The sequence below is a fragment of the Petaurus breviceps genome, unplaced genomic scaffold, assembly GCF_028583685.1.
Source record: "Petaurus breviceps papuanus isolate PSGF00001 unplaced genomic scaffold, PetGlider_PUasm1.0 90897, whole genome shotgun sequence".
In the NCBI taxonomy this organism is placed as follows: Eukaryota; Metazoa; Chordata; class Mammalia; order Diprotodontia; family Petauridae; genus Petaurus; species Petaurus breviceps.
In genome coordinates, this window is record NW_027187374.1 from 497981 (window position 1) to 523585 (window position 25605).

Below are 25605 nucleotides of genomic sequence, written 5' to 3' on the forward strand. Positions count from 1 at the left end.
TTCTCTCTTCCATCTTACTTTCTCATGATCGGTATAGTTGATTACACATTCCTTTCCATGTCTATGAAGCTTTCTATAAAATAAATTTCTCCTTGAAGATTTGGAATATAATGACACAAAGATGAAAATCAAGAGCTTCTTACTTACCAAGTTCTGTGTTTTTGTTACTTAGTGGTTTTGATCAGTCTTTCACATGGTTGTTGATAGTTTGTAATTCTTTTAAAAAGTGTGTTCAGATCTTTTGACAACTTGTCTATTAAGCAGTGGCTGTGATGTGTTGATCATACATTTGTGTTAATTACCTATAAATATAGATAGAATTGCTGGTTACCCATTCTAGTACTATGTATACTTTCTTCCGTGTGCCCAATTGAAGCTGCCCTCTCCAAAGTTGCCAATAATTTTTTTTACTTAAAAATATCCTTAACCTAGGCACCAAAAAAGAATACTTCCATGCATATAACAGAACAAAAGGGATTCTCTATGATATTATAATTCTGTTTCATTCCACTTGCTTAAAATATACATAGAGGGAGGGGGAGAAAATTTGGAACTCAAAAGCTTGTGGAACTGAATGTTGTATACTAAAAATAAGTAAATCAAATTTATATACACACAAAATAATTTTTACACATTACTTTCAAAACTGCCCTGCTTATTTTTGCTTCCTTACAAATTTGCTTCTGTTCTCTTCTGTTCCTTTTTAAAAAAAATGTTTCAGTGGTTCTCTTTTATGGAGTCATAATTGTTCTTCCTTCCATTAAAAAAATAAAGGAAAAAAACATTAAAAAGTATATTTAAGCAAAAATAATTCACTCAGTAGCTATGCCCAGAAATATTTGTCTCCTTCTGTAGTGGTTGGTTGTTACATTAATCAGTTTTTAAGTGTTTCAGAGTTGTCTTTCTTTGCAGTGTTGTAATCCTTGTACAAATTGTTCTTCTGGTTTTACTCACTTCACTGTGCACCAGTTACCTAGGATTCTCTGAAATCATCTTTTTCATCATTTCTTTACACTACAGTAATATTCTGTTATATTCATGTGCCTCAATGGTCTAAGAAGCAATATAAAACTTAGATTCTAGTTTTTTGCTTTTCTTTATTTCTCCTTCTTTCTATCCCCTCCTTCAGAATCAGGAAATTTGTTTTTCCCCAGTATTATTCTGTTTACCCCGTGTTATCCTGTTTATCCTTCATATTCATTTCTCTGTTGAGTTCTATGTATTTCTACACCAAATTATGCATATGTTCAACCTTCCTTTGTTTAAGAGTGAAGTTTATTTGATGCCCACTTTCTGATCTTTTGTCTGCATTCTTCTCATGTGCCCTCTTTCACCTAGTGTATGCATTTATCTCTCTGTGTACCCTTTGAAGATATTAAGGTTCTGACACTTGTTTCTTCTTCTCTTATTAGGATTTTAGTTCTACATCATCATTTATCCCCTTCCAGTTACTCAAATTTATTTCAGAAAACCTCTGGAAAAGATATGCTAACATATAGAAGATGTATATTTATGCATTTTTACAGACAAACTCTTAGTAAATATATTTATGCATAATGTATGTATATACATATATATAGAAGCTATAGATGGATAGATAGATATAGATAGCGCTTCCATTTTTTTGTTTTTTAATTTATTTTTTTAAATTAATTTGTATGTTTCCTTTTAGTTTACAGGATTCAATTCCACAATTCCTTGAGTTTCACATTTTGTCCCCCCCTCTTTCTCCCCTCCCCCCCAATGTCAGCATATAGTCAAGTATAGGATCTGTAAATACTTTCACATTATACATTCGTCAGGTTATAAAGACGGATTATATCAGATGGAATGAAAAATGGTAAAGAGGACATAAAACCAAACAAGAAAAGGAAAAAGATCAGGTAGTTTGCTTCCACCTGGATATAAACTTAGTTCTTTCTCTGGATGCACATATTTCTCTCCATCATGAGTCTTTTGGGATTGACTTATATCACTGCATTGCTGAGAAGAGTCCAGTCTATCAAAGTTGATCACCATACATACGTTGTGTCTGTAATTGTGTACAAATTTCTCCTGGTTCTATTAAGCCTCTCCAGGTAAATATGAAGTCCATCTGCTCCTCATTTCTTATAGCACAATAGTATTCCATAACATGCAAATACCACAACTTGTTCAGCCATTCCCCAATTGATGGGCACCTCCTTAATTTCCAATTCCTTCCACCACAAAAAGAACTGCTATAAACATTTTTGTACATATGGGTCTTTCTCCCACTTCTATGATCTCTTTGGGGTATAACCCTAGGAGTGGTATTGCTGGGTCAAAGGGTATGAAAGTATTTATTAGCTCTTCCATTTTACAGGCACAGTTTTTAGAAACACAGCTACACTGGTTGCTTCCACTTCCTTATATCTCACTCTTTGTCAGTATAGATTGGCAGATTTCTCTCTGACAAATAGAGAAGTACCACCATCCTTCTAGTCATCTAGTCATGATGGAATCATCCTCAACTCTTCCCTTTCCCCTCTTTTTGCACTCTATTCCATTAAGTTGCCAAGTCTTGTCAGCCACCTTCCTAGTTTATATTTTTATTACTGCCTGCATTATTGTAAAGCCTCTTCATTCACCTAAATGCTTCCAGTATCTCCCTTCTCCATTGTCCAAAGTAATCTTCTAAAAGCACAATTCTGAATACATCAATCCCCGGTTCAGGAAGTTTCATTGATTTTTGCCTGTAGGATGAAAAAAAAAGCCAACTCTTATTTGGTGTTTGAAGCCCTTCAGAATTTTGTTCTACCTTACCATTTTAAGTTCGTACCCATTAATTCTTTTCCTATACTCTACAAGCCAGTCAGACTGAAGGAACCTCAGAAGCCACTCAAACTAAGCTATCCTGGAGGTCCCCAGTTTATAGATTTAGAGCTGGGAGGATCTTAGATGCTATTTTGTCTATTTGGTAGGTAAGGAAATTGAGACTTGGAGAGGTTATGTGACTTGCCCCAAGTCACACAGACACTAAGGTTGGTCTTAAGGCTGTGACACAATGGAAAAAGTATTGGCCCTGGAGTCCAAGACTTCAATGAAAATCCTGATTCTTTTACTTCTTCCCTGTGTAATCTTCCACAAATCATTTAACCTCTCAGGACCTTAGTTTCTTCATATTGGATCTCAGGAGGTTGGCCTGGATGCCCTCCTAGTTCTAAATCTGTGTATGATCCAGTGATTTAAACTCAGGGTTTCTGACACTAAGTCTAATACACTTTTCACTGAACTATGCTGCTTCTGGACCTGACAAGTCCAAAGTGGTTCATCCAGCCTTTTGCTGGATTTCCTCTGCCAAAGGGAGTATCTATTACATACTGAAGCAGCTGATACCACTTTTGTATGGCTTTTCCAGAAAATTTTTTTTATATCCAACCTAAATTTACCCTTTCTGCAATTTCTACATATTACTTTGAGTTTTACACTTTAAGCTCTCTATGATAAAGACAGTAACTAACAAATGTTAGTGTTAAAAACATAACTACTATTTCATTTTGGGAAAATTTTTGTTTATTCTATAATCCTTAGTTTTAAGAATATATCATAGGTGAAAATTTTAGTCTCTTTAATAATTTATAATATGTTACATTTTAACTTTGTTAAATAGAATAAACAATTTTGACTTATTCATTTGTTTTGTTATCATAATATCTTGAGTCATCATCAAAAAAAATATTATGAATCATCAGACACTAAGTGTCTCCAGAAAATTAGAAATGAGTACTACATAGATTCAATGGAGAAGCACATGATAGATATGAACAGGCTGCAACAATGAAAAAATAAGTTTTTGGTACTCCTAGTGGATAGATGTATAGTCTGTGTTCTCTAGATGTGTCCTTCTGATGTTGGGGAAAAAAATGAAGGAATTCATTTGGTTAACTCCTTGAAGGAAAGTATTGAAGAACATAGACAAGTTTCCCATAGGAGAATCAGGCATATGAACAGCTTGTGATCTGTACCATTGAAGGAAACCTCAAAAAAACAATGAATTAATAAATTCATTTATGTATGTGGTAACAGGATGTAGTAGGAAGAATGGGTGTTGTGGGGTTTTTTGTGATGTGATACAAATCTCTTTTCAAATGTTGAATTATGTTGTATTTAAGAAAATAAGGAACACCCTTCTATATTTCCCATACAGTGGCAATTTTCATTTTTAAATAGAATACTGAAATTCTATGATTGTTATTTTATCTATCAAAAAGTAGCAGATTAAAAGGCATTTGTGTTGAGTTTTTTGGTATAATTGCTATGTGATATCAAAGTACTAACACCTTATTTCTTTTCAATGATAGTTATTTGAAAAGTAAACACTCTTCATCAGTTTGTATGAGGTGATATGGGATATCCTTCTCCTTTTACAGATGCAAGTAGTAACAGAGTTTAAAACTGAGCGAGAGCCAAACTGTTCTGACCCTGATGCAGAAGGAGTGAGCCCTGCTCCTGTGGAATCCCAGACACCAATGGATGCAGATAAGCAGGCCATTTATAGGTAGCTGCTTCAACTAAAATACAATGTATTCTTTTTTTGTTTAAATTCTTTTTTATTTTAAATATGTTGGGACAGGGGCAAGGGGAGTATATGGAGTAGAAAACATTCATCAGAATGAAGAAATTACTTAGATTATTATGAAAGATAAAATGGCCATTTAGGTGAAAATTTTCATATTTAGTATTTCTTATATCTGTTAATTTTTAAATATATCAATTGTGATAAATTTCAAATTGATATAAGTATGATATTATCTTTAGTTTGAGGTTAGTTAAAATTTAATTACTATAATTCAACTTATAATGTTGACTTTTTAAATTCTAATGCTTCATTTGAAAAGATACCACATTTTAGAAATGAGATAAATTTTAAATAAGCTATTAAGTTTATGCTGTTTTTAATTTGTGAAGTAATTTTTTTGGGGGGGAAATTATTGGGGACCTGAATATGTTTATATCTGAAAAAAGAACTACTAGCCTTGATATGGTCTTTCAACTTCATCAGATGGTTCTGCAGTTCTGTTGAGTTCTAGGTAGTTTTCCCCCAGGTCTTTTGAAAGACTGGCCATTTCATTTAACCATGCCAATTTATAAGTACTTGATTCATTTATGATCATCTAACTTGTTTTCAAGGTGAATAACTTGACTTTTTTTCTAGGTCTTCTGGGTAAAAAGTGAGTTCATTAATTTGATGCAATATAAACTTGTTCTCTACCTTCACAATATTATAGTTAATAAAATAAAGCTAGAAAAATAATTAGTTTTTATAACTAATTGTTTTTGTTGTTCACTTTTTCATACCTCACTCTTTGTGACCCCATTTGGAGTTTTCTTGGCAGAGATACTGTAGTGGTTTACTGTTTTCTTCTCCATCTCATTTTATAGATGAGGAACTGAAGCAAACAGGGTTCAGGGACTTGCCCAGGGTCATGTAGTTAAGTGTCAGGCCAGATTTCAACCCAGGAAGATGATTTTTCCCGACTCCAGGCTCAATACTCTATCTATTGTACCACCTAACTGCCCTCCTAATAACTAATAGTGAGTGGTAAGGAGTGTTACAAGGATTTCCAGCAAAGATAATGATATGATAGATTCTTTCTATCTCCCCTGAGAAAAGTTTCAGAAAAATAAAAAAGCACCATGTGGAAACAAAGATTCCGTAAAACTAAACTGAAACACCAGTAAGTTACTTTATATATTCCAAGACTGCACAAGAAGATGGTCAGAAGGATGAGGTCATTCTTCATGGGGCTACACAAAGAGGATCTGAAGGCAGCACCATCTTTCACAAATCTTGTCTGAAGCCAGAGGGATCTAAGTCAAGGCCTTTTGGAGCCATAGCAAAAGATACAGTTAATTCGCTATAGAGACTGATGGCTGATGTGCCCAGTGTGCCTTGAGGGTACTGCAGAAGGCCAGCAAGATCTCTGACTTCTGGTTGAGGCCTGTCAGGGTCAATCCAGGAACAAACCACTTCCCAGTAGGTGACTACATGTGGGAAAGGAGATGGAGCTAAGGCCAGTGCCAGCATTGGGCTCAAGAAGAGAGAGGCAGAAGGCAAGACCTGTTTTACTCTCCTGGCCCAGCTCCTTGTCCAAAACTAAGGCTATAGAAGAAAGCAGGAAGAGGATCAGGACCCAACTACCCCATTCAGTACTACAGCAGGGTAGGAATAATGGTATCCAAACTATAGTGGACACAGGCCTAGCCACTCTATCCAGGAGAGAGAAACAGGACAGGACTGTTACACAAAGTCCCAATTCAGCAACTGAGGATGGAAATGTGAGCAAGGCAAAGTAAAACTCCAAATATAATACTATGGGTTAAAAAAGGCCAAGAGCCAGAAAAAAAAAAGCTCCACAATAAATACAAGTAGAGGCTAAGAAAAAAATTACTTGACCAGAGTAGATTAAAGAATGAAGCATGATATTAAAAAAAAAATTAGATCACATAAGAAAAAAATATTTGGAGAGAGAGCAACTTAGCACAGAAAGTGAGAAACCTTAAACAAGTAGTAGGCAACCTAAAAAGTAGAATGGAGTACCAAATCAATAATAACCATAGAATTGCAAATTGCAGCAATTCTCAGGTTCCTCATCACACCATAAATTGTCAAAGATGAGCAAAAATTAAAATGTCATTTATTTATTTATTTTGAAGCAATTGGGGTTAAGTAACTTGCTCAAGGTTACACGGCCAGTTATTTCTGGGTGTGGTGCTAAGTATCTGAGCCCGGATTTGATCCCCAGGTCATCCCAACACTGGGGCTGGTGCTCTTACTCGCTGAGCTACCTGGCCACCCCTCAAAATGTCATTTATTGAAGGGACTATGGGAGGACAGTCACACTAATGGACAACATATTGCTAGCGATATAAATTGTCCAAACTGTTCTGGAAAGAAATTCAAATCTGTACTCAAAATATGACTATACTGGGCATATTCTTTTACTCAACAATACTGGTACAGGATAAAGTTCTAAGTCCAAGGGAAGGTACTCCTACATAAAAAAAATGTTCATAGCTTCACTTTTTGTTGTAATAAAAACTCAAAGTGGGAACACATTAACTGGGGAAAGGCTGAACAAATTATTTTTCATGAATATAATATAAGGCATAGTGTGTCAGTCTCAGAGCAAGGAAGATGTGGTTTTAAATCTCATAACTTCTTTGGTCCAGGCAACTTTCTAAGGCAAGTTATAGAGAAGGAACTGACCTACATTGGTCAGAAACTTTATTGAAGCAATTTATTACTTGGAAGTTCTGTAAACCAATGAAATCAGGGGTCCATCTCCTATACCTATCCTAAAAAAGAAGGAGATGATTCAGAAAAACCTGGGAAGACATGTATGAAATAACAAAAATAATGATAAAAACAAGAGGGTCTTGTCCTTGGCATACTTAGATGTCCTACATGGAGGCAGTCTGTATCCCTTATCATGACTTGGCACTGGCTAGAAAAGTTTACATCTTTAAAACTGGCCAGACTGACTGGCAGAAATTATTCCAGAGTATATTCTAAGTGGAAATGTGATCTTAATATTAAAGATCTCACTGTAAAAAAATTAGAAGAGAGATTATATGCCTTTTACAGCTATGTGTTAGGAGATGTATTCTTAGCCAAACAAGAGATAGAGGCAATTGTAAAAGATAAAATAGATAACTTTGGATGTTGTTGGGGGTGGAGCCAAGATTGGTGGAGTAGAAGCACGACCTTCCCGCAGCTCCGGCTTCTACCCTCCCCAATCCATGTAAAAAGGGAACTCTAAACAAACTTTGGAGCTGCAGAACCCACAAAATGACACAAAGAAGCTAACCTCCCGCTGAGGACAGCCCGGCAGGCCGGCAGGAATCGGCCAGCTCAGTGCTCTGAGAGCCAAGCCCAGCTCCCCCCCCCCCCCCCCCCCCCCCCACCCGCCCCCCCCCGCCGGCGCGCGGGAGCCCCCCCCCGCGCGCCCCCGGGGCCCCCCCCCCCCCCCCCCCCCCCCCCCCCTCACCGAGGCTTTAGCCCCAGGGCGGGCCTGACCAACTGCTGGCCAGAGGGACTCTAGAGCAGCAGCAGCTGTGGCCATTTCCAGATTTATCAACACATAGACACAAAGGACAAAGTGAGAGGTCAGTACAGTCTGGACTTTGGGACCAGTAAGTGGGAGTGCGTGGCTTTTACCCCCAGGGCGAAAAGCCGCTGAGACATAGGCACAGCCAGCCAGTGCCACGTGGCAGCTTCAGCTCCTGGCCTGCAGAGTGTAGGGGGACCAAGCACCAGTCTGAGGGGTAATCGCTCTTGCTTTAACCTGCTTGGATCTGGATTGCAGTCTAGGGTAGAGGTCCTGGGGTGTGTGTCCAGCTTGCCAGAGCGTGTGGAGACCTCAGAGAGGGCACCCATCTAATACCTCCAGCAGCTGAGAAAACCCCAGCGTTTGGTGGCAGAGTCCTACTGTGGCAAAAAGCCCATAAGTCAAGTAATTGAGTGGCAAAATAAGCAGGCAAAGGAGACAAAGCAGACAGAAGATTCCAACAATACACTCCTATTTTGGGGACAAAAAGGAGCAAAGCATGGAACAGGAGGAAAACAGTGAAGTCAGAACTCCTGAACCAAAAGCTTCAAAGGAAAACACAAGCTGGTTACAGGCCATAGAGGACCTTAAGAAAGAAAACCAAATAAGAGAAGTGGAGGAAAAACTGAGAAGAGAAATGAGAACAAAGCAAGAAAATTATGAAATGAGAGTCAACAGCCTGACTGAGGAAAATAATACCTTAAAAAACAGACTGACTCAAATGGCAAAGGAGGCCCAAAAAGGCAATAAGGAGAAGAATGCCTTAAAAAGCTGAATTTGCCAGATGGAAAAAGAATCTCAAAAACTCAGTGAGGAGAATCATTGCTTCAGAGTTAGATTGGAGCAAATGGAAGCTAATGACTTTATGAGAAATCAAGATGGTGTTAAACAGATCCAAACAAATGGAAGAATAGAAGGCAATGTGAAATATCTCATGGGAAAAACCACTGACCTGGAAAATAGATCCAGGAGAGATAATTTAAAAATTATTGGACTTCCTGAAAGCCATGACCAAATTAAGAACCTAGAAATCATCCTCCAGGAAGTTCTCAAAGAAAACTGCCCTAATGTTTTAGAACCAGAGGGCAAAATAGAGGTTGAAAGAATCCACCAATCACCTCCTGAAAAAGATCCCAAAAAGAAAACTCCTAGGAATATTATAGCCAAGTTCTGGAATTCCCAGATTAAGGAGAGAATATTACAAGCAGCCAGGAAGAAGCAATTTGAATATTGTGGAAACACAATCAGGATAACCCAGGATCTGGCAGCTTCTATACTGAGGGATCGAAGGGCTTGGAATATGATATTCCAGAGGGCAATGGAGCTGGGATTAAAACCAAGAGTCACCTACCCAGCAAAACTGAGTATCATGTTTCAGGGGAAAATATGGTCATTCAGTGGAATAGAGGACTTTCAAGCATTCTTGCTGAAAAAACCAGAGTTGAATAGAAAATTTGACATTGAGATACAAGAAGCAAGAGAAGCATGAGAAGGTAAACAGGGAAAAGGAATCATAAGGAACTTATCAAAGTTGAACTATTAACATTCCTACATGGAAAAACAATAATTGTAACTTATGAAACTTTTCTCAATAGTTGAAGGGATTAGAAATATATATTTGTCTGTATATGAGGGTATATGGGCATATGAATACATATGTGAATGTGTATATATATGTTTACAGGTATACATAGATAGAGGGCACAGGACCAATTTAACAGGAAGGAATGATACTTAAAAGGTGAAATTAAGAGGTGAGAGGAATATAATGAGAGGAGATGGGGAGAGACAGATTGGGGTAAACTATCTCATACAGAAGAGGCAAGGGAAAATGGTTACAATGGAGGGGAAGAATAGGAAGGCAAAAGGGAATGGGTCAACCTTATTCCCATTGAATTTGGCTTGAGGAGGGAGTGAAATACACTAAATAGGGTATCTCACCCTCCAGGAGAATAGGGGGAAGGGGATGAGAGGGGGGATGATAGAAGGGAGGGTAGGCTGGGGGGGGGAGAGAGGTTGGAAGCACTCACTTTTGAAAATAGATGGGATCAAAGTGGAGAGTAGAGCAGGTGGGAGGTGGGATGGGAGGGAGGGAAGTATAGTCAGTCTTTTACAATGTATCTACTACTGTGTTTCCCCGATAATAAGACACTGTCTTATCAAATTTTTTGGACAAAAAAAACACCAGAGGGCTTATTTTCAGGGGAAGGCTTATTTTAATGAACATTGACAGCAATTTTAATAAACAGGTAAATGTGAACAAAAAAATATACCTTTATTCAATAAGCAAATCACTGGGGAAGAACAGGATGACGCTCTCACTGCTGCAGCTGTGATTGGATGCAGCTCGGAGCGCGGCGTGCGTTTCACTGCGGGGGGGGACGGTGCATACAGAGGGTACCGTAATGTAGCGTGTAGCGCAGGGGATCACCTTCACTACAGTAGCAATCTCAATAGGGCTTATTTTCGGGGGAGGGCTTATATTAGAGGAATCTTACACAGTAAGGGGAGGGCTTATTTTCGGGATAGGTCTTATTGTCAGGGAAACACGGTATGTTACTGTTTTGCATTAGCCACACATGTGCAACCTATACTGAACTGCGTATCTTCCCAGTAGGGGTGGGTGACGGGGAAGGAGGGGAATGAATCTGGAATTGAAAGTTTTGAAATCAAATATTCAAGTATGTGTATATATGTATATATATGTGTGTGTATATATATATATACATACTATTATTAATTAATACCATTTTACATGTAATTGGGAAATGGGATGTGCAGGCACTGAGGCATAGAGATCCACTGGAAAAGTGGAAAGGGGTATGGGGGAAAATGTGGGAGAGAGCAGATTGGAGGAGGGGATATCCTGTGGGACTGCTATTTTGAGGCAGTGGGTGGGGGAGAAACGGGGAGAAAATTTGTAACTCAAAATCTGGCGGAAACGGATGATGTAAATCAGAAGTTAATAAAGCATTAAAAAAATAAAAAAACAGTGAAAAAAATTAAAAAATAAAATAGGTAACTTTGAGTACTTGAGACTGAAAAGCTTATGTACAGACAAAATTAATACTTCTGAAATAAGGGATATGGTCAAATGGGAAAAAAATCTTTGTTTCAGATTTCTCCAATCAGAGTTTGGTGTCTTACTTCAGTAACCATTCAGTAACATTCAGTCACCATTCTAGTAACCATTCTCCAATAGATAAATGAACAAAGGATGTGAATATTTATCAAAAGAACTGTGAAGTATTCACAACTAGATGAAAATTGCTCCAAATCACTAATAATACAAGAAATGCAAATCAAAACAATCTTGAGGTTTTACCTTATACCTTGCAAATTGGCAAAAATTATAAAAAACGTCACCAGTTAATATTGGAGGGCTTGTATAAGAAAAAGCCCATTAATTGTTGAGGGAGCTGGTACAACATTTTGGAAAGCAATTTGAAATTAAGTGAATAAAATAACTAAAATAATCCCAAACCTTTGAGTCAGAGACTCCATTATTGGTTTTATAGCCCATGGAAGCCATCAATAAGAAGAAAGTTCTCAAAATATCTATAGTAACACTTTTTTTGTGATAGCTAAGAATTGGAAATAAAATAGATTCCTATCAGTTGAGGGATGACTGAATACAAATTGTGGTACATGAATGTAATGGAATATAACTGTGCTATAAGAAATTATATGTGTGATGAATATAGAGGATGGAAAGGTGTATATGAACTGATACAGAATGAAGCAGAACCAAGGAAAATAATATACACAAAAACTACAATAGTGTAAATGGAAAGAACAGTGACACACCAGAAAATCAAAAGTAAATGTAAGAAAGTTACAAATATCAAGTTGGACTCCAATGAAGAAATATGAAGGGGCCCCCTCCAGCCAACCTGTTTGTGGAAGTGGGAATTCCATAAGTGTTATGTATTGAATTTATTTTCAGACTTTTGCAGTATATCATTTTTTTTCCTTTTTTTTTTACTCTCTAAAAGAATACTATTTGTCATATGGGATGGCCCTCTGGGAAGGGCTGGGGATCCAACACCTGGAATAACTCTGGTGATTAAAAAACAGAAAATATCAATAAAAACTTATTTTTTAAAAATTTGTCAGACTGGGCTAGTTGCTTTCTTTTCTGTGGTCTCCTCCTGGGTCCAGAGGGTAAAGATCACAGTTCATTCTTGGGGGAGGGTGGAGTGGGAAAGAATAAAATAAACAGGTGAGAGAAAAAATGCTCTCAAAGTCTAGAGAAGCCAGGGTACCTGGACTTGAGCCCAAGGAGGGCTTTGGACGTGAAACTGGGGCAATGTGTGCCAATCCAAGTTTGAATTGAGCTAAACTGTGAACTTAATCCTCTCCCTGTTCCCCAGAGAATGAGTAGTGTAAGGGGAGGAGCATTATGCCTCCTGCATATTAGGGAGAATATGTTTGTATAGTTGTGATTACGCCTTTGAAGTAAATATTCCTTCATAAAATCTGATCTTACTGTTAGTAGTTAAATGGAACTGGGGTGAAAGGGATACCCCCTATACTTGAGAGAGCACCACTGGTGGAGGCTAAAGACATTTGTAGAGAGCCTGGACATCCCAAAACTCCTTATAGGTTACCAGAGGACCACCGAGGAGGGGAGGCCAGGGTGTTATATATAGTACCATTTACTTTAAGGTTTGCATAGCATTTTACAAATGTATCTCAGTATATCCTCACAGTAACCTTGCAAAGTAGGTGCTATTATTATGCCCAATTTTGAAGTGAGGAAACTGAGGCAGATAGTGGTTAATTGGCTTGGCCAGGTTTCACAGCTAGTGTCTGAGGCAGGATTTGAACTCAGCTGCCTCTAATAGATCTACTATAAGAAGAAGGCTCTGGGATGCTACAGTGAGGGAAAAAATACTTCTACAAATCCACTTATTGTTTTTAAAGGTTGGTTTGCAAAAAGCAAAAAAAAAAAAAAGGCAAGATCTTATCAGTGCTTTCAGAACAGATGACCAGACTAAAATCTTTATTCACATTTTAACAAAAGAAGTATAAATATCAGATAAAAAGAGCATGCACATTCTCACACAGCTAGAGCAGATATCAAAGGGACATTGCACATAATTGAAGCACATGTGTAAATTCTAAAATGAAAAGACCTTACACTATCATCTTACATGGAAAAGCAATAAAGCCTAACCCTTATTTTGTCAAACCTCTCAAGACCATAACCTGAAGATTGAGTGGGCCTCTGTGAGATTTGGATTCGTGTATCAGGGGTAGAAACTAAAAGAAAAACTCAAGTCTTGATTAATGTTCTAGAGATCAAAGACTTTGGTGAACAGTAGAAATCAGGTCTGGTTGAACTAAACTGATACAAAGGACAAAAAGAAAAGGTTCTTTGAAGTTTTCAATCTGAAAGATGTGGAAGGAGGCAAGAAATTTGAAATGTTGAAAAAAGATTTTTTTTCCTAGAAAATTCTTTACTTTCCTCAGCACTGTTTAACTGCTGTGCTTTTCCCTGACAAATATTTGCTCAGATTGCTTCGTAGTTTCCCATACTAGTATGTGTGTTAACTAAATGAGTCACCTATACAAAGAATTTCCTGTATAAGGATCCTAATGTGGGATAAATTCATAATTGTTATCAGTTAAGTTGTGCTATATTAAAAGAGCCGAAATAAAATACGTAATTCAGTTTTGAATTTGTCCGTGAACCTAAGCTATTTGTGTCATTTAAATTTTAACAATGGATATTCTTTTTTAACTTCTTAAGACTTATCTCAAGGGTTTCATAGTACACTAAAAATTCATATTTTAGGGCATGTTCACTGACAGAAATGGAATATTTGCAGAAAAGGTAAACATATTTCTTCATGACAGAACTTGATGTATATTAGATAATTTTAATTTGGCCTAATATTAAACTGGGTTTTATGACTTCCCAGTAATACTGTTTTTAAGGTATACTGTCTGTCCAGGACTTGATCAGTCTGTTCATATTGCCAAAAAGTAAAAACTATCTTGAGTAAAAGTCATTCATTATTCTTTAAATTGATAATAAATATCAACATAAATGAAGTCATATGTACCCAAAACTGCCATTATTTTTATTTATTTATTTATTTACTTGCTTGCTTTTTGGTAGGTCAGTTGGGGTTAAGTGACTTGCCCAAGGCCACACGGCTAGTTTTTGTGTTAAGTGTATGAGGTCGGATTTGAACTCAGGTTCTCCTGACTCCAGGGCTGGTGCTCTGTTCACTGCGCCACCTAGCTGCCCCCATTATTTTTATTTTTAAAAATAGGTAATTTTGATTTCATGAAATTGAAAGACTTTTACGTAAACACAACCAATGTAATCAGGATGAGAAGGGAAGCAGTAGATTGGTAAAAATCTTTATATTCAGTATCAATAACAAGGGTCTGATATCTAAGAAACATGTGTTTATATATGTATGTATGTATGTATGTATGTATGTATGTATACATATATGTATGCATAAATACACACATATCTAGTTGTCTAGATAAGAACAGAAGCCATTTCTTAAAAGGTAAGTGTTTAAAGGATATGAACTAAACAGTTCTTAAAAGAGTTCCATACTATTAACAACCATAAAAGAATGTTCCAAATTACCAATAATAAGAGAAATGTAAATCAAAATGACTCTGATGTTTCACTTCATGCCTTGCAGATTGGCAAAGATGAGAAACAATGCTAATAGGCAATGTGGTAGCAATTATGAAAAGGCAGTACTAATACATTGTTGGGGGAGCTATTAATGTCAGACAACTAAGTGGATAGCACACTGGGCCTGGAGTCCGGAAAACTCATTTTCTGTCTTGAATTCAAATCTGGCCTCAAACACTTACTATGTGACCCTGGGCAAGTGATTTAACCCTGTTTGCCTCAGTTTCTTCATCTGTAAAGTGAGGAGAAGGAAAGGGCAAACTACTCTAGTTTCTTTGCCAAAAAAATCCCAAATGGAGTCACAGAGAGTCAGACACAACTGAAATGCCTGAACAAGTGCATTTGTCTGCTTATTCTGGAAAGCAATTTAGAATTAAGCAAAGAAATTGACTCAGAGATATACCCTTAGTAAGTCAGTTACCAAAAATGTCCTATATAAACCAAAATATTGATACCACCTAGAAACAGCGTAAGTGTTCTTTGATTGGAGAGTGGCTAAAAAATTGTGGCATATGATTATAGTGTCTTACTGTACTGTGAGAAACAGTATAACAAATACAGAGAAACATACAAAGACTTATATGATCTGATGTAAGTGAAGTTAGAATAACTAGGGAAACAGTATACTCAATGACACAACAAAAATGAAATACAACAATGAAACAAATTAAAGCTGAATGCTATCGGACTAATCATGACTAAACTTTGACCCCAAAGAAGAAATATGAGAAGACACCTAATCCTGCCTCTTTGCAGTGCTGTGGGACCATCGTAGTGGAACAGTGCATATACTGTCAGACATAATTTTTCTTAAGTCAGTCAGTTTAGCTAAACTTTTATCCTTTTTAATTTTTTTTTAAATTATAGGAATGAGGAAGGAAAATGTAGTAGGAAATATAATTGATGCAAAGACAAAATATATCAATAAACATTTTTGAAAAAAGAAAGACTTAAGAACCCTGATCCAGTCATGACAATACTGATGATAAAGCATGATTTCTAGTTCTTGGTAGAGCAGTGCTACACCAGAAGTATAGCATGAGAAATATATTTCCAGACATGACTGAAATGTAGATTTTTTTTTTTAAGCAATCGGGGTTAAGTAACTTGCTCAAGGTTACACGGCCGGGTGTTTCTGGGTGGGTGCTGAGTGTCTGAGCCCGGGATTCGATCTCCAGGTCTTCTCAACGCTGAAGCTGGTGCTCTTACTTGCTGTGCTACCTGGCCACCCCAAATCCTCAGACCTCATTTTTTTTTTTAAGCAATCGGGGTTAAGTAACTTGCTCAAGGTTACACAGCCAGTTATTTCGGGGTGTGGTGCTGAGCGTCTGAGCCCGGGATTCGATCTCCAGGTCGTCCCAACACTGGAGCCGGTGCTCTTACTCGCTGAACCACCTGGCCGCCCCTAAAGTAGATTTCTTTTGCTTAGCTCTACTTACTTGTATCCAGGAAGGACTTCCATTTGGGAGGGGCAGTGTACAGTTGTTGGGCAGTGAGAAAAAAAACACAGAGGAATACAGTAGTTTTCTTATTACCTTGTTAAATTTAACACATGCCTTAAAAAAACAATGTAATCTCAGTTTTATATACAATATCATTTCTGTTCTTTGCATATTGAAGTGTTCCTTTTTGTGATACATTTAGTTTCTAATAAAAAATTCTTTAAAAATAAAAAACACAAAGTTAATGTTCATATGATATAGCTTTTACAAACACTTTTATGTATCATAATTCTATCAACCCATTTAACTTTTTAAGACTAATTGCTTTCTGAGAATATTTCCAAAAATTTTTAAAGTTTAAAATGAAATGTGGCAAATTTATTCCTTTTTTTTCTTCAGACATCCACTCTTTCCATTATTAGCATTGTTGTTTGAAAAATGTGAACAATCTACACAAGGCTCAGAGGGCACAACTTCTGCCAGTTTTGATGTAGATATTGAAAATTTTGTTAGGAAGCAAGAAAAGGAAGGAAAGCCCTTTTTTTGTGAAGATCCAGAAACTGATAATTTGGTAAGTAAAAATTAATGTAACAAATCAATGTTTTTATATAGTCATTTAAACAGTGTATATGATGATTAACTTTTTAAATCCACCTTATTAATATCATAGTCTTTATGAAACTTACCTTCATGAAGCATACCTATTCATCCCTTCTCAATTCTTCTATGGCACTATTGAGCTCCACACTCTGAGCTGAGAATTTTGTCTCATATTTCACTGAAAAAAATGAGACTGTTTTCCAAAAGTCCCTCCTTCTCCCCTCCTCCTCTTCTTACATTACCCAGATGTCTTCTGCTACTATCTCCTCCTTCAGTCCTGTCTCACATGAAGAGGTGGCCCTTCACTTTGCCAACCAAACCCCTCTTCATGCAGAATTGATCCCATTCTTTCCTATCTTGTTCACTGGATTGTCTCTTCTGTCATCCAAGTCACTCATAATCTTAAAATTCTCCCTATCTACAGGCTACTTCTTTGCTACCTAGAAACAAATTCATCTCTTACTCATTCCCCCAAAACACCCTTACTTACTTGATCCATCCATCCTGTTAACTAACATCCCATATCTCTCCTCCTTTTCGTGGTTCAACTCCTTGAGAAAACCATCTACAATTAGTGTCTTTGCTTCTTTTTCTCTCACTCTCTTTTTAAATATCTGCCTTTTTTCTACTCACAGGTTGTTTTTTGTCCTTCGTTCTCAAAGAGGACCATGACGTCAGGGAGGTGATACTGTGACATGCAAGCAAGTGAATTGGATATAAGTGTGGGAGGGCTGTGCACAGTCTTCAGCTTCACTCTCCACTGAAGCCATCTGGGTCCAGTGACCAGAATATAGATTAGAACAACTCTCTTTGGCTCATTTATTGGCCAACAACATGTCCCAGACCAAGCCCTGCTTGGTTTTTGTTTGGGCCCTAATTGGCTCAGAATGAATGTAAATAGCAATTGTTTCTGTTTTGGCCAGAAATCCTGAGGTCTTCCTGTCCAAGATCTGTTTGTTTTCAATAGGTAAAGTGGCCTTTCTCTGCCTTATTTCTTATTAGGTCTTAATCACTGAATGGGCATTGCCTCAGTCAAACTGAGACCTGTTAAAGATCTTAGCTTGAAAATGTCAAGGTCCCCCACTACATCCTGGGCCTTCTCCAGTTGTCCTGATCTATATCTGGCCACTGGACCCTGAAGGCTCCAGAGGAGAAAGTGAGTCTGGTGACTTTGCACAGCACCCCCCCACTTACATCCATTTCACTTGATGTCATGGCATCATCTCCCTGATGTCATGGTCCTCTTTGAGAATGAAGGACAAGCAACAACAACAAATATCTGCAGTCTGGCTTACACCCTTATCCTTCAGCTGCACCTGTGCTCTCAAAAGTTACCACTGATCTCTTAACTGACAAATCCACTGCCCTTTTCTCAACCCTCATTCTTCTTGACCACTCTAAAACCTTTGACACTGAAGAGCACTCTCTTCTCCTTCATACTCCTACCTCTGCAGGTTTTTGTGACATTGCTCTCTCTTACTTGTCTAATCACTCCCCACTCCCCTTTAACTGAGTGTCTCCCCAGGTCACACCTGTTAACTTTGAGTGTCCCACAGGGCTTTGTCAGGGACCCTCTTATTCCTCTATATTACTTAACTTGGTTATCTCATCAATTTCTATGGATTCATTTATCATCTCTTTAGGGGTAATTCTCAGATCAATTCATCCAGCCCTACCCTCTCTCCTGACCTCTATTCTCACAACTCTAACTGCCAATAGGCATCTGGAACTTGATGTCACATAAGCATCTTAAATTCAACATGTCCAGTATTGAAATTCATTATCTTTCCTCTGAAACCCTCCCATCTTCCTAAATTTCATATTACTCTTAAGGGTACCACCATCCTTCCAGTCACTTGGACTCACAGCCTGTCTTGTCTCCTCTCTATATTTCACCCTCATATCCAGTTTGTTACCAAGGCCTTTCTTTTCTACCTTTACACTATCTCTTATATATGCTTCATTCTCTTCTCTGACACTGCCACCACCCTGGTGTAGATCTTAATCATCATGTCATGCTTGGAGTATTGCAATAGCCTTCTGGTTAGTCTCGGTGCCTCAAATCTCTCTTCACTCCAGGCCATTTTCTATTCATCTGCAAAAGTAATTTCCCTAATTGCACAAGTCAAACCATGTCTCTTCTCCAAACCCCAGCTCCCCCTACCCTCCCCCACTACACTGTAAACTTCAATGTTCTCTGTTACTTCCAGGATCTAATATAAAAATTGACTTTAAAAGTCCTTCATAACCTGGCCCCTTTCTACTTTTCCAGTCTTCTTAAAACTTTATTCCCTCCATGTACTCTATAATCCAGTCCCCTTGGCCTCCTTTGTCTTCCTTTCACAAGACCCTGTATCTGGACTCCATGCCTTTTCACTGGCTATCCTTCATACCCAGAATGCTCTGCCTCTTTGTCTCAATCTCCTGACATCCTTGACTTCTTTCAAATCTTCCACAAAGTATGACTACTTATCTTTAATTGACTTTGCAAATTTCCACCCATTGCATTTTCTTTGGGAATCAAATAGACAAAAAAAAAATCCCTCTTCCACATAATAGCCCTTCACATATTTGAAAACATCTGTCAGAGCCCCAGCCCAGTTCTTGGATTTTTTCACAAAAATATGCCATCTAATACACAGTGCGAATTGTTACCTGCCTTTTCACAGTTTCTCTCTTCTTCTGCATGAGCTCTGCAGGACTCTCCAGTAGTGGGTTTCATCCTGCCAAAGTGAGGTCAAATTTGCTTCCTTGTGTCATAATCTCTGGTTACTCTTGCTTGTCTAAACTTTAGGGGTTTGTGAAGAGCCATTTTGAGGCCAGGGACTTCAGCAATTATTGGATTTCATCTTCTGAATGTCTCATTGTCTATTGATTGTAGCTGTAGTATATACCTCTGAGGAATATACAGAGGCAGTCTTCACTTTCTGAGATAACTTTGTAGTTTAAAATTCTGTGGACTAGATTTGTAAGGCTTCAGAAAAATACATTACTATAAGCATTGTTAGGCATATTCCATCTCTGTTCAGAAATCTATGATCCCTAAATTTCAAACTATGGTCCAGGACTCTTTATCACTTTCTTAGACCTCAGGTATTCAGTTCTCAAATCAGTTTTTCTTCTCCTTTGCCTTCAGTGGGCAGCAGTGAGGCAAGTACAACTTGTTCCCCTGTGTTTGTCTGCAACTTGATTATCTCTAGCTATACTTTTTAGGTTTCTTTTGGCAATCATTTTTGTCCAGGTAGCATCAGAAGCACAGGTAGTTGTCATACATTTTGATAAATTTTTTGATGTTCTGTGTTATATCTTAGGTACATACCCCTTGTAGATGTTAACTTCTCCCTGTTTTTATCAGGTCAACAAATAGCAGCCTTGGTACCCCTGAGCAGGAAATTACCAGCTACTATTACTCTTCTTTTCTTTCTCTAACCTTTACCAAATAGTTTCTCAACTGATAACTTCTTCACCTGCAGTATAGTATTCTTAGAAAGGCAAGCAGCTGCTGCTTCTTCAAAGTGTCCAGCTTCCCATTTTTAGAAGGTGCTTCAAATCTGTATTTGAATTCCAAGTTTAGAGTTGTCCTTTTCCTTCTGTTTTTTCATCCACTCACCAAACTCCTGACAAGTGTAGTCTCCTGTCTTCTACCTTAAAACCCTCCCCTCCCCCCCCTTTGAATCTTTGCTTCTGTTTCCTTTAGGAGTACTCCATTCTCTTCTACAAGCCAGAGGGTATCAAAACATTCTTGAGTTCCTTAACCTTCTCCTCCAGAAGGGAGATTATTCTCCATTTGGAACCATGTAACAGTCACTCCACAGTGGCATGAAATTGTTGTATAATTTTTCCTACTTTCCATAATTCAGATTTTCATCCTTGTCTTTTTAAAAATAGTTTCTGGGTGTTTATACCTCAAAGGTAAACATCTGGTGAAGTTTTTATAGCCAGCCTTTTAATAATCTAACAGACTCACTTTTTTTTCTCTCTCAGTTCTCAGCACTAACCAAACAGCCACACACAACCTTGCATCACCTTCCTCTAGTTTAGGGAGCTGGTTTGCTCAGTGGATAAGGGCGTGGGACTTAGAATCGAGAAGACCTTTATTCATGTCCCACCTCAGAAACTAGTTATGTGATGTTGGCCAAATCATATTTTAGTTTCCTCATCCATAAAATAGAGATAATAATAGCACTTATGTCACAAGCTTGTGTGAGGATCAAATGAGTTAACATATAAATCACTCTGCAAATCTTAAAGGACTATATAAATGCTAACTATCATCATCATCATCATCATTTCACCAATTTTCCTCACCTAACAATCCATTTTAGCAATTTCTTTTAATGGTCCCTATTATAATTTCTTATTTATCTAATGTGATTGTTTTACTTAGACAGAGTGGGCTCCTTCAAATTTTCCTCCATAAATTCAATCTCTGACAGACAACTTTCTCCCTCACCAACCCTGAGGTTCTTTTTATTGTCCATCCCCCTAGCATGGATCTTGAATGGTGGGCAGGGGTTGAAGCTAACAAGGTTGTCTCCCTGCTTAGGTCCAAGAAGGAGGCATGGGAAGTTTGGAGTTGGCTTAAGTGCATTAAATATGGGGTATCCCTTTCTTTTTCCACTCATTTCAATTCCAACCTATCTCAGAACTGGGTGGGGTTTGATGAGGATAAGGTTTGACAGCTTCTCTCCTGACGCTGACATGAATTCATATAACTTCAGAGACAAACCATGACAAATCTAGCATAAAAAGTTAGGGTCAGAGTAGCTCACACACTCACAAAAGCAAACAGGCATGAGGGTGGCACGAGTGGGGCACATGCTTTGTAACATCCAAGAATAAAGGATGCTGCTTTGGTTATAATACTCCAGGTAGAGTCATAATGCTACATCAAATTCTGTCCTCCTCTAGTCAAGGAATCATCTTACTAAAATCTTGTGCTTTTTTAAGGAATTAGGGCTCGGAGGTCATCTCTGGCTGGTGTTCTGGCCAGGCTTGTGTGCTCCACTTCCCAGTTTTAACCATCAGGTGCATGTGATATATAATACCAGTTTTTTGTAATTCATTGTGAGGCTCTTAATCCAAAAGGGTGACCATAAGGAGGAGTATTACCAGGAACATTAGAGGTACACCGAACATGTGCCGTTTTCTGCATAGTCACCAGTGCTCATCACAGGTCAGGAGGAACTTCCTTTATACCCTCATTCACCTAATATTATTTTTTTTAATTTAGTATTTTATTTTTCCCCAGTTACATGTAAAAACAAATAAGTATGCTTCAATCCATACTCAGCCACCATCAGTTCTTTCTCTGGGGATGGATAGCATTTTCCATAAGTCCTTCAGAGTTGTCTTGGATTCTTGTATTACACTCACTTAATATTCTTTAGTTCACCAGCTAGGACCTCCCATTCCCTGCAAGCTCTGTAGGAAGAGGGAGGAAATAAAAAATCTTCTCCCCATGAGAAACCTCTGAGGTACTTCTCCCCTTCCCTTGTGGTCTATGAGTAAACATTTTCACGTCCCCCTTGTTGCCAGAAAAAAAAATCACCTCCAAAAAGCATCACTCCTTTTTCACTGAGCATTGCTACAGATCTCCAAAATCACTGCTACTGGGCAGAAGATCAGTGGGTGCTTCTACTTCAGGGACCTGACTTTGCCCTCCTATTTGGGACCAGAATGAAGTTCAGTGTCAGTTGCACCTGGGTGTTCCATGGTAGTTAATGAGGTCAAGAACTGCCATGTAGAATAGGTAATCCAAAGATTCTGGTGCATAATGTCAGCTCTCGACCTCCCCTTCTTGGTAGTGGTCATCTTGGAGACAGTGCAAGAATTTCTTTCCACTCTTAGTCCCTACTGAGGGACTCAAGAAGTCCTGACATCTTGAACTTCATTTTGCCGTAACCTTTGTTCTACTTCCATGTTTATGGATTCTGAAATGTTTTTATTGGACCATAACATTCTATTATTCCATCTTTCTCTATACCTTACAAGCCTTACCATCATTCCTCATTCTCACTATGACCACCAAACCCTCTACTCCTTAGTTCTTTCCAAGGCTACACTCTACTTTTCCCCCTACTTGAGTCCTTGGTAAACCAGTTCACTTATATTCTCTACTTTTAAGTCCTTTGCTTCCTTATTCTGTTGCCAGTCTCATCTTGCCAAACCCCAACTTTAGATTACTTCCACCGCTCATTGCCCTTGCATGTGCTGCTGAACAAAGCTAAGGAAATCATGAAACTGTGTTTACTGTATATGCTACAAATTTATATTACATAATCTCAACTCAAGTCTTTATTGCAACTAAGCAATCATTTTACACCTCCCTAATTAATTCATTGTTCCACTCACCACAGTGACTTTTCCAAACCTTCTTGTCCTTCTTCAAGCATCCCATGGCACAACAAACCCCCCAGCCCTTTCAGTTGAAGACCTCTCCTCATATTTTGCTAAAACAGTTGAGGCCGTTCACTAAGAGTTCCCTCTCCACATCACTCAGATGTCTCCTTTTATTTTTTTATAATATTTTATTTTTTCCCAATTATATGTAAAAACCATTTTTGATAATTGATTTTTTTTAAAATTTTGATTTCCAAATTCTCTTCTTCCCTTCCTCTCCTCTCCCTTCCCAGAGACAGTAATCAGTTTAATATATTATACATGTGTAATCATGCAAAACATTTCCATATTAGTCATGTCATAAAAGAAAACACAGACCAAAAACTGCACAAAAAAATAAAGGGAAAAGCACTAGGCTTCAATCTGCATTTAGAGTCCATCAGTTCTTTCTCTGGAGGTGGATAGCATTTTTTATCATGAGTCTCTGGGAATTGTCTTAGACCACTGTATTGATCAGAAGAACTAAGTCATTCACAGTTGATCGTCTTACAGTGTTACTGTTACTATATAGAATGTTCTCCTGGTTTTGTTCATTTCACTTTTCATCAGTTCATGTAAGACTTTCCAGGTTTTTCTGAAAGCATCCTACCATTATTTCTTATAGCATAATACTGTTCCATCATTATTTCTGTCCAACAAAAGATGTAAGGTAATGGGTTGAATTGTATTTTTTTTTTCTTTTTATTTTTTTGGAGGGCAATTGGGGTTAAGTGACTTGCCCAAGGTAGTAAGTGTGTCAAGTGTCTGAGCCTGGATCCAAACCTAGGTCCTCCTGACTCCAGGGCCAGTGCTCCATTCACTGTGCCACCTAGCCGCCCCAGAATTATATTTTATTATGTATTCCTTTGTTGTTGTTGTTGAATCTATCCGACTCTCCATGACCCCAATTGGGGTTTTCTTGGCAAAGATACTGGAGTGCTTTGTCATTCCCTTCTCCAGCTCATTTTACAGATGAGGAAACTGAGGCAAACAGGATGAAGTGACTTGTTCAGGGTCACACAGTCAGTATCTGAGGCCAGATTTGAATTCAGGAAAATGAGTCTTCCTGAGTCCAGGACCGGTGCTCTATCCACTGCACCACCTAGCTTCCCCTAGCCAACAGCAAGGGCTTTCTAGCATTTGTTAATTGACTGATGCTTACAATAAGCTAGTACAGCAAATACTGGAAGTTTTATTATTCCCACTCTACAAATGATAAAACAGTGTAGAGTCATTGTGACTTCCTCATAGTTAGACTTCTTGTAAGCCACAAGAGCAGCATTCAAACCCAGGTTTTCTGACTTTGTGGTGAGTTCTCTAATTAATTACTAATTAATTAATTAATACATTATATTATAATTATAATATATTATTATATATGCTTTATTTCTAAGTTCACACTATTTTTGGAAAAATAAAGTAGATTAATTCACCGATATGCAGCCTTGCTTACAAAGATGTGTCTCATCACATTAATAGCTTGTTTGAATATTCTTGACACCAAAGCATGTGAATGTTTTTATGTCAGGAAAAAAAGGGATGGGAATGTAGTACAGTGAAAATGATGTGCTGCTTTTCAGTCATCTTCCTTCTGCCATTTATTACCAGTCTTAAGGTAGGCAAGTCCCTAGGCTTCTGTTTCCTGGTTTGTGTGTAAAATGAAGAGATTAAACTAGGTGACCTGTAAGGTCCTTCCAACTTTAAGATCATCATCCTCTAACTTCTATTTCTGATTTTTTTTTTTTTGCTTGTAGATGGTAAAAGCAATACAGGTTCTACGTATACATTTACTCGAGCTTGAAAAGGTTAATGAGCTCTGTAAAGATTTCTGCAGTCGCTATATTGCTTGTCTGAAAACTAAAATGAACAGTGAAACTTTGTTGAGTGGAGAACCAGGAAGCCCTTATTCCCCTGTGCAACCCCAGGTACAGTTAAAGCTAATTTTAATGGAATTTCACATTAACTCGTACCAGTTATATGTGATATGGGGAAAATCTTTGCATTTTATTTACTTATGATAATGCTTTATTTCTAAGTTCACACTATTTTTGGAAAAACAAAGTAGATTAATTCACTGATATGCAGCCTTGCTTACAAAGATGTGTTTCATCACATTAATAGCTTGTTTGAATATTCTTGACACCAAAGCATGTGAATGTTTTTATGTCAGGAAAAAACATACCACTTTAGTACTTTAAAAGTAGCAATCATCTTCCAGACTGTGATCTTTAAAGTCATATGGGTGTGATGGATTTTAAGTGATAACAATTGTAGTGGTGTTGATAGACGAAAGATCTCTAAAGTACGTAGGAATCTATGGTAATATTAAGGACAAGGAAACAACTTAGGCAAAAGGCTACCTTAATCCATAAGCTAATAATTAGTTTTATAAAAAGGTAGCCTGGAAGAAACATGTCATTCAAGATTTACATTTTACACT

General features: G+C 37.8%; 1 protein-coding gene across 6 annotated transcripts in view; it reads left to right on the plus strand.

Moving 5' to 3' along the window:
• The window catches only part of PKNOX1 (PBX/knotted 1 homeobox 1), a 182667-nt gene that overhangs the window by 96833 nt on the left and 60229 nt on the right, over positions 1-25605 (plus strand). For 3 of the 6 annotated variants that reach the window (XM_069074818.1, XM_069074819.1, XM_069074817.1), the window contains 3 exons: positions 4392-4519; positions 16584-16755; positions 24920-25090. In XM_069074818.1, coding sequence (XP_068930919.1) covers positions 4392-4519; positions 16584-16755; positions 24920-25090 — 471 coding nt within the window. Of the gene's footprint in view, positions 1-4391; positions 4545-16583; positions 16756-24919; positions 25091-25605 lie in introns of those variants that run through there. The other 3 variants (XM_069074820.1, XM_069074821.1, XM_069074822.1) reach the window with 2 other exon arrangements.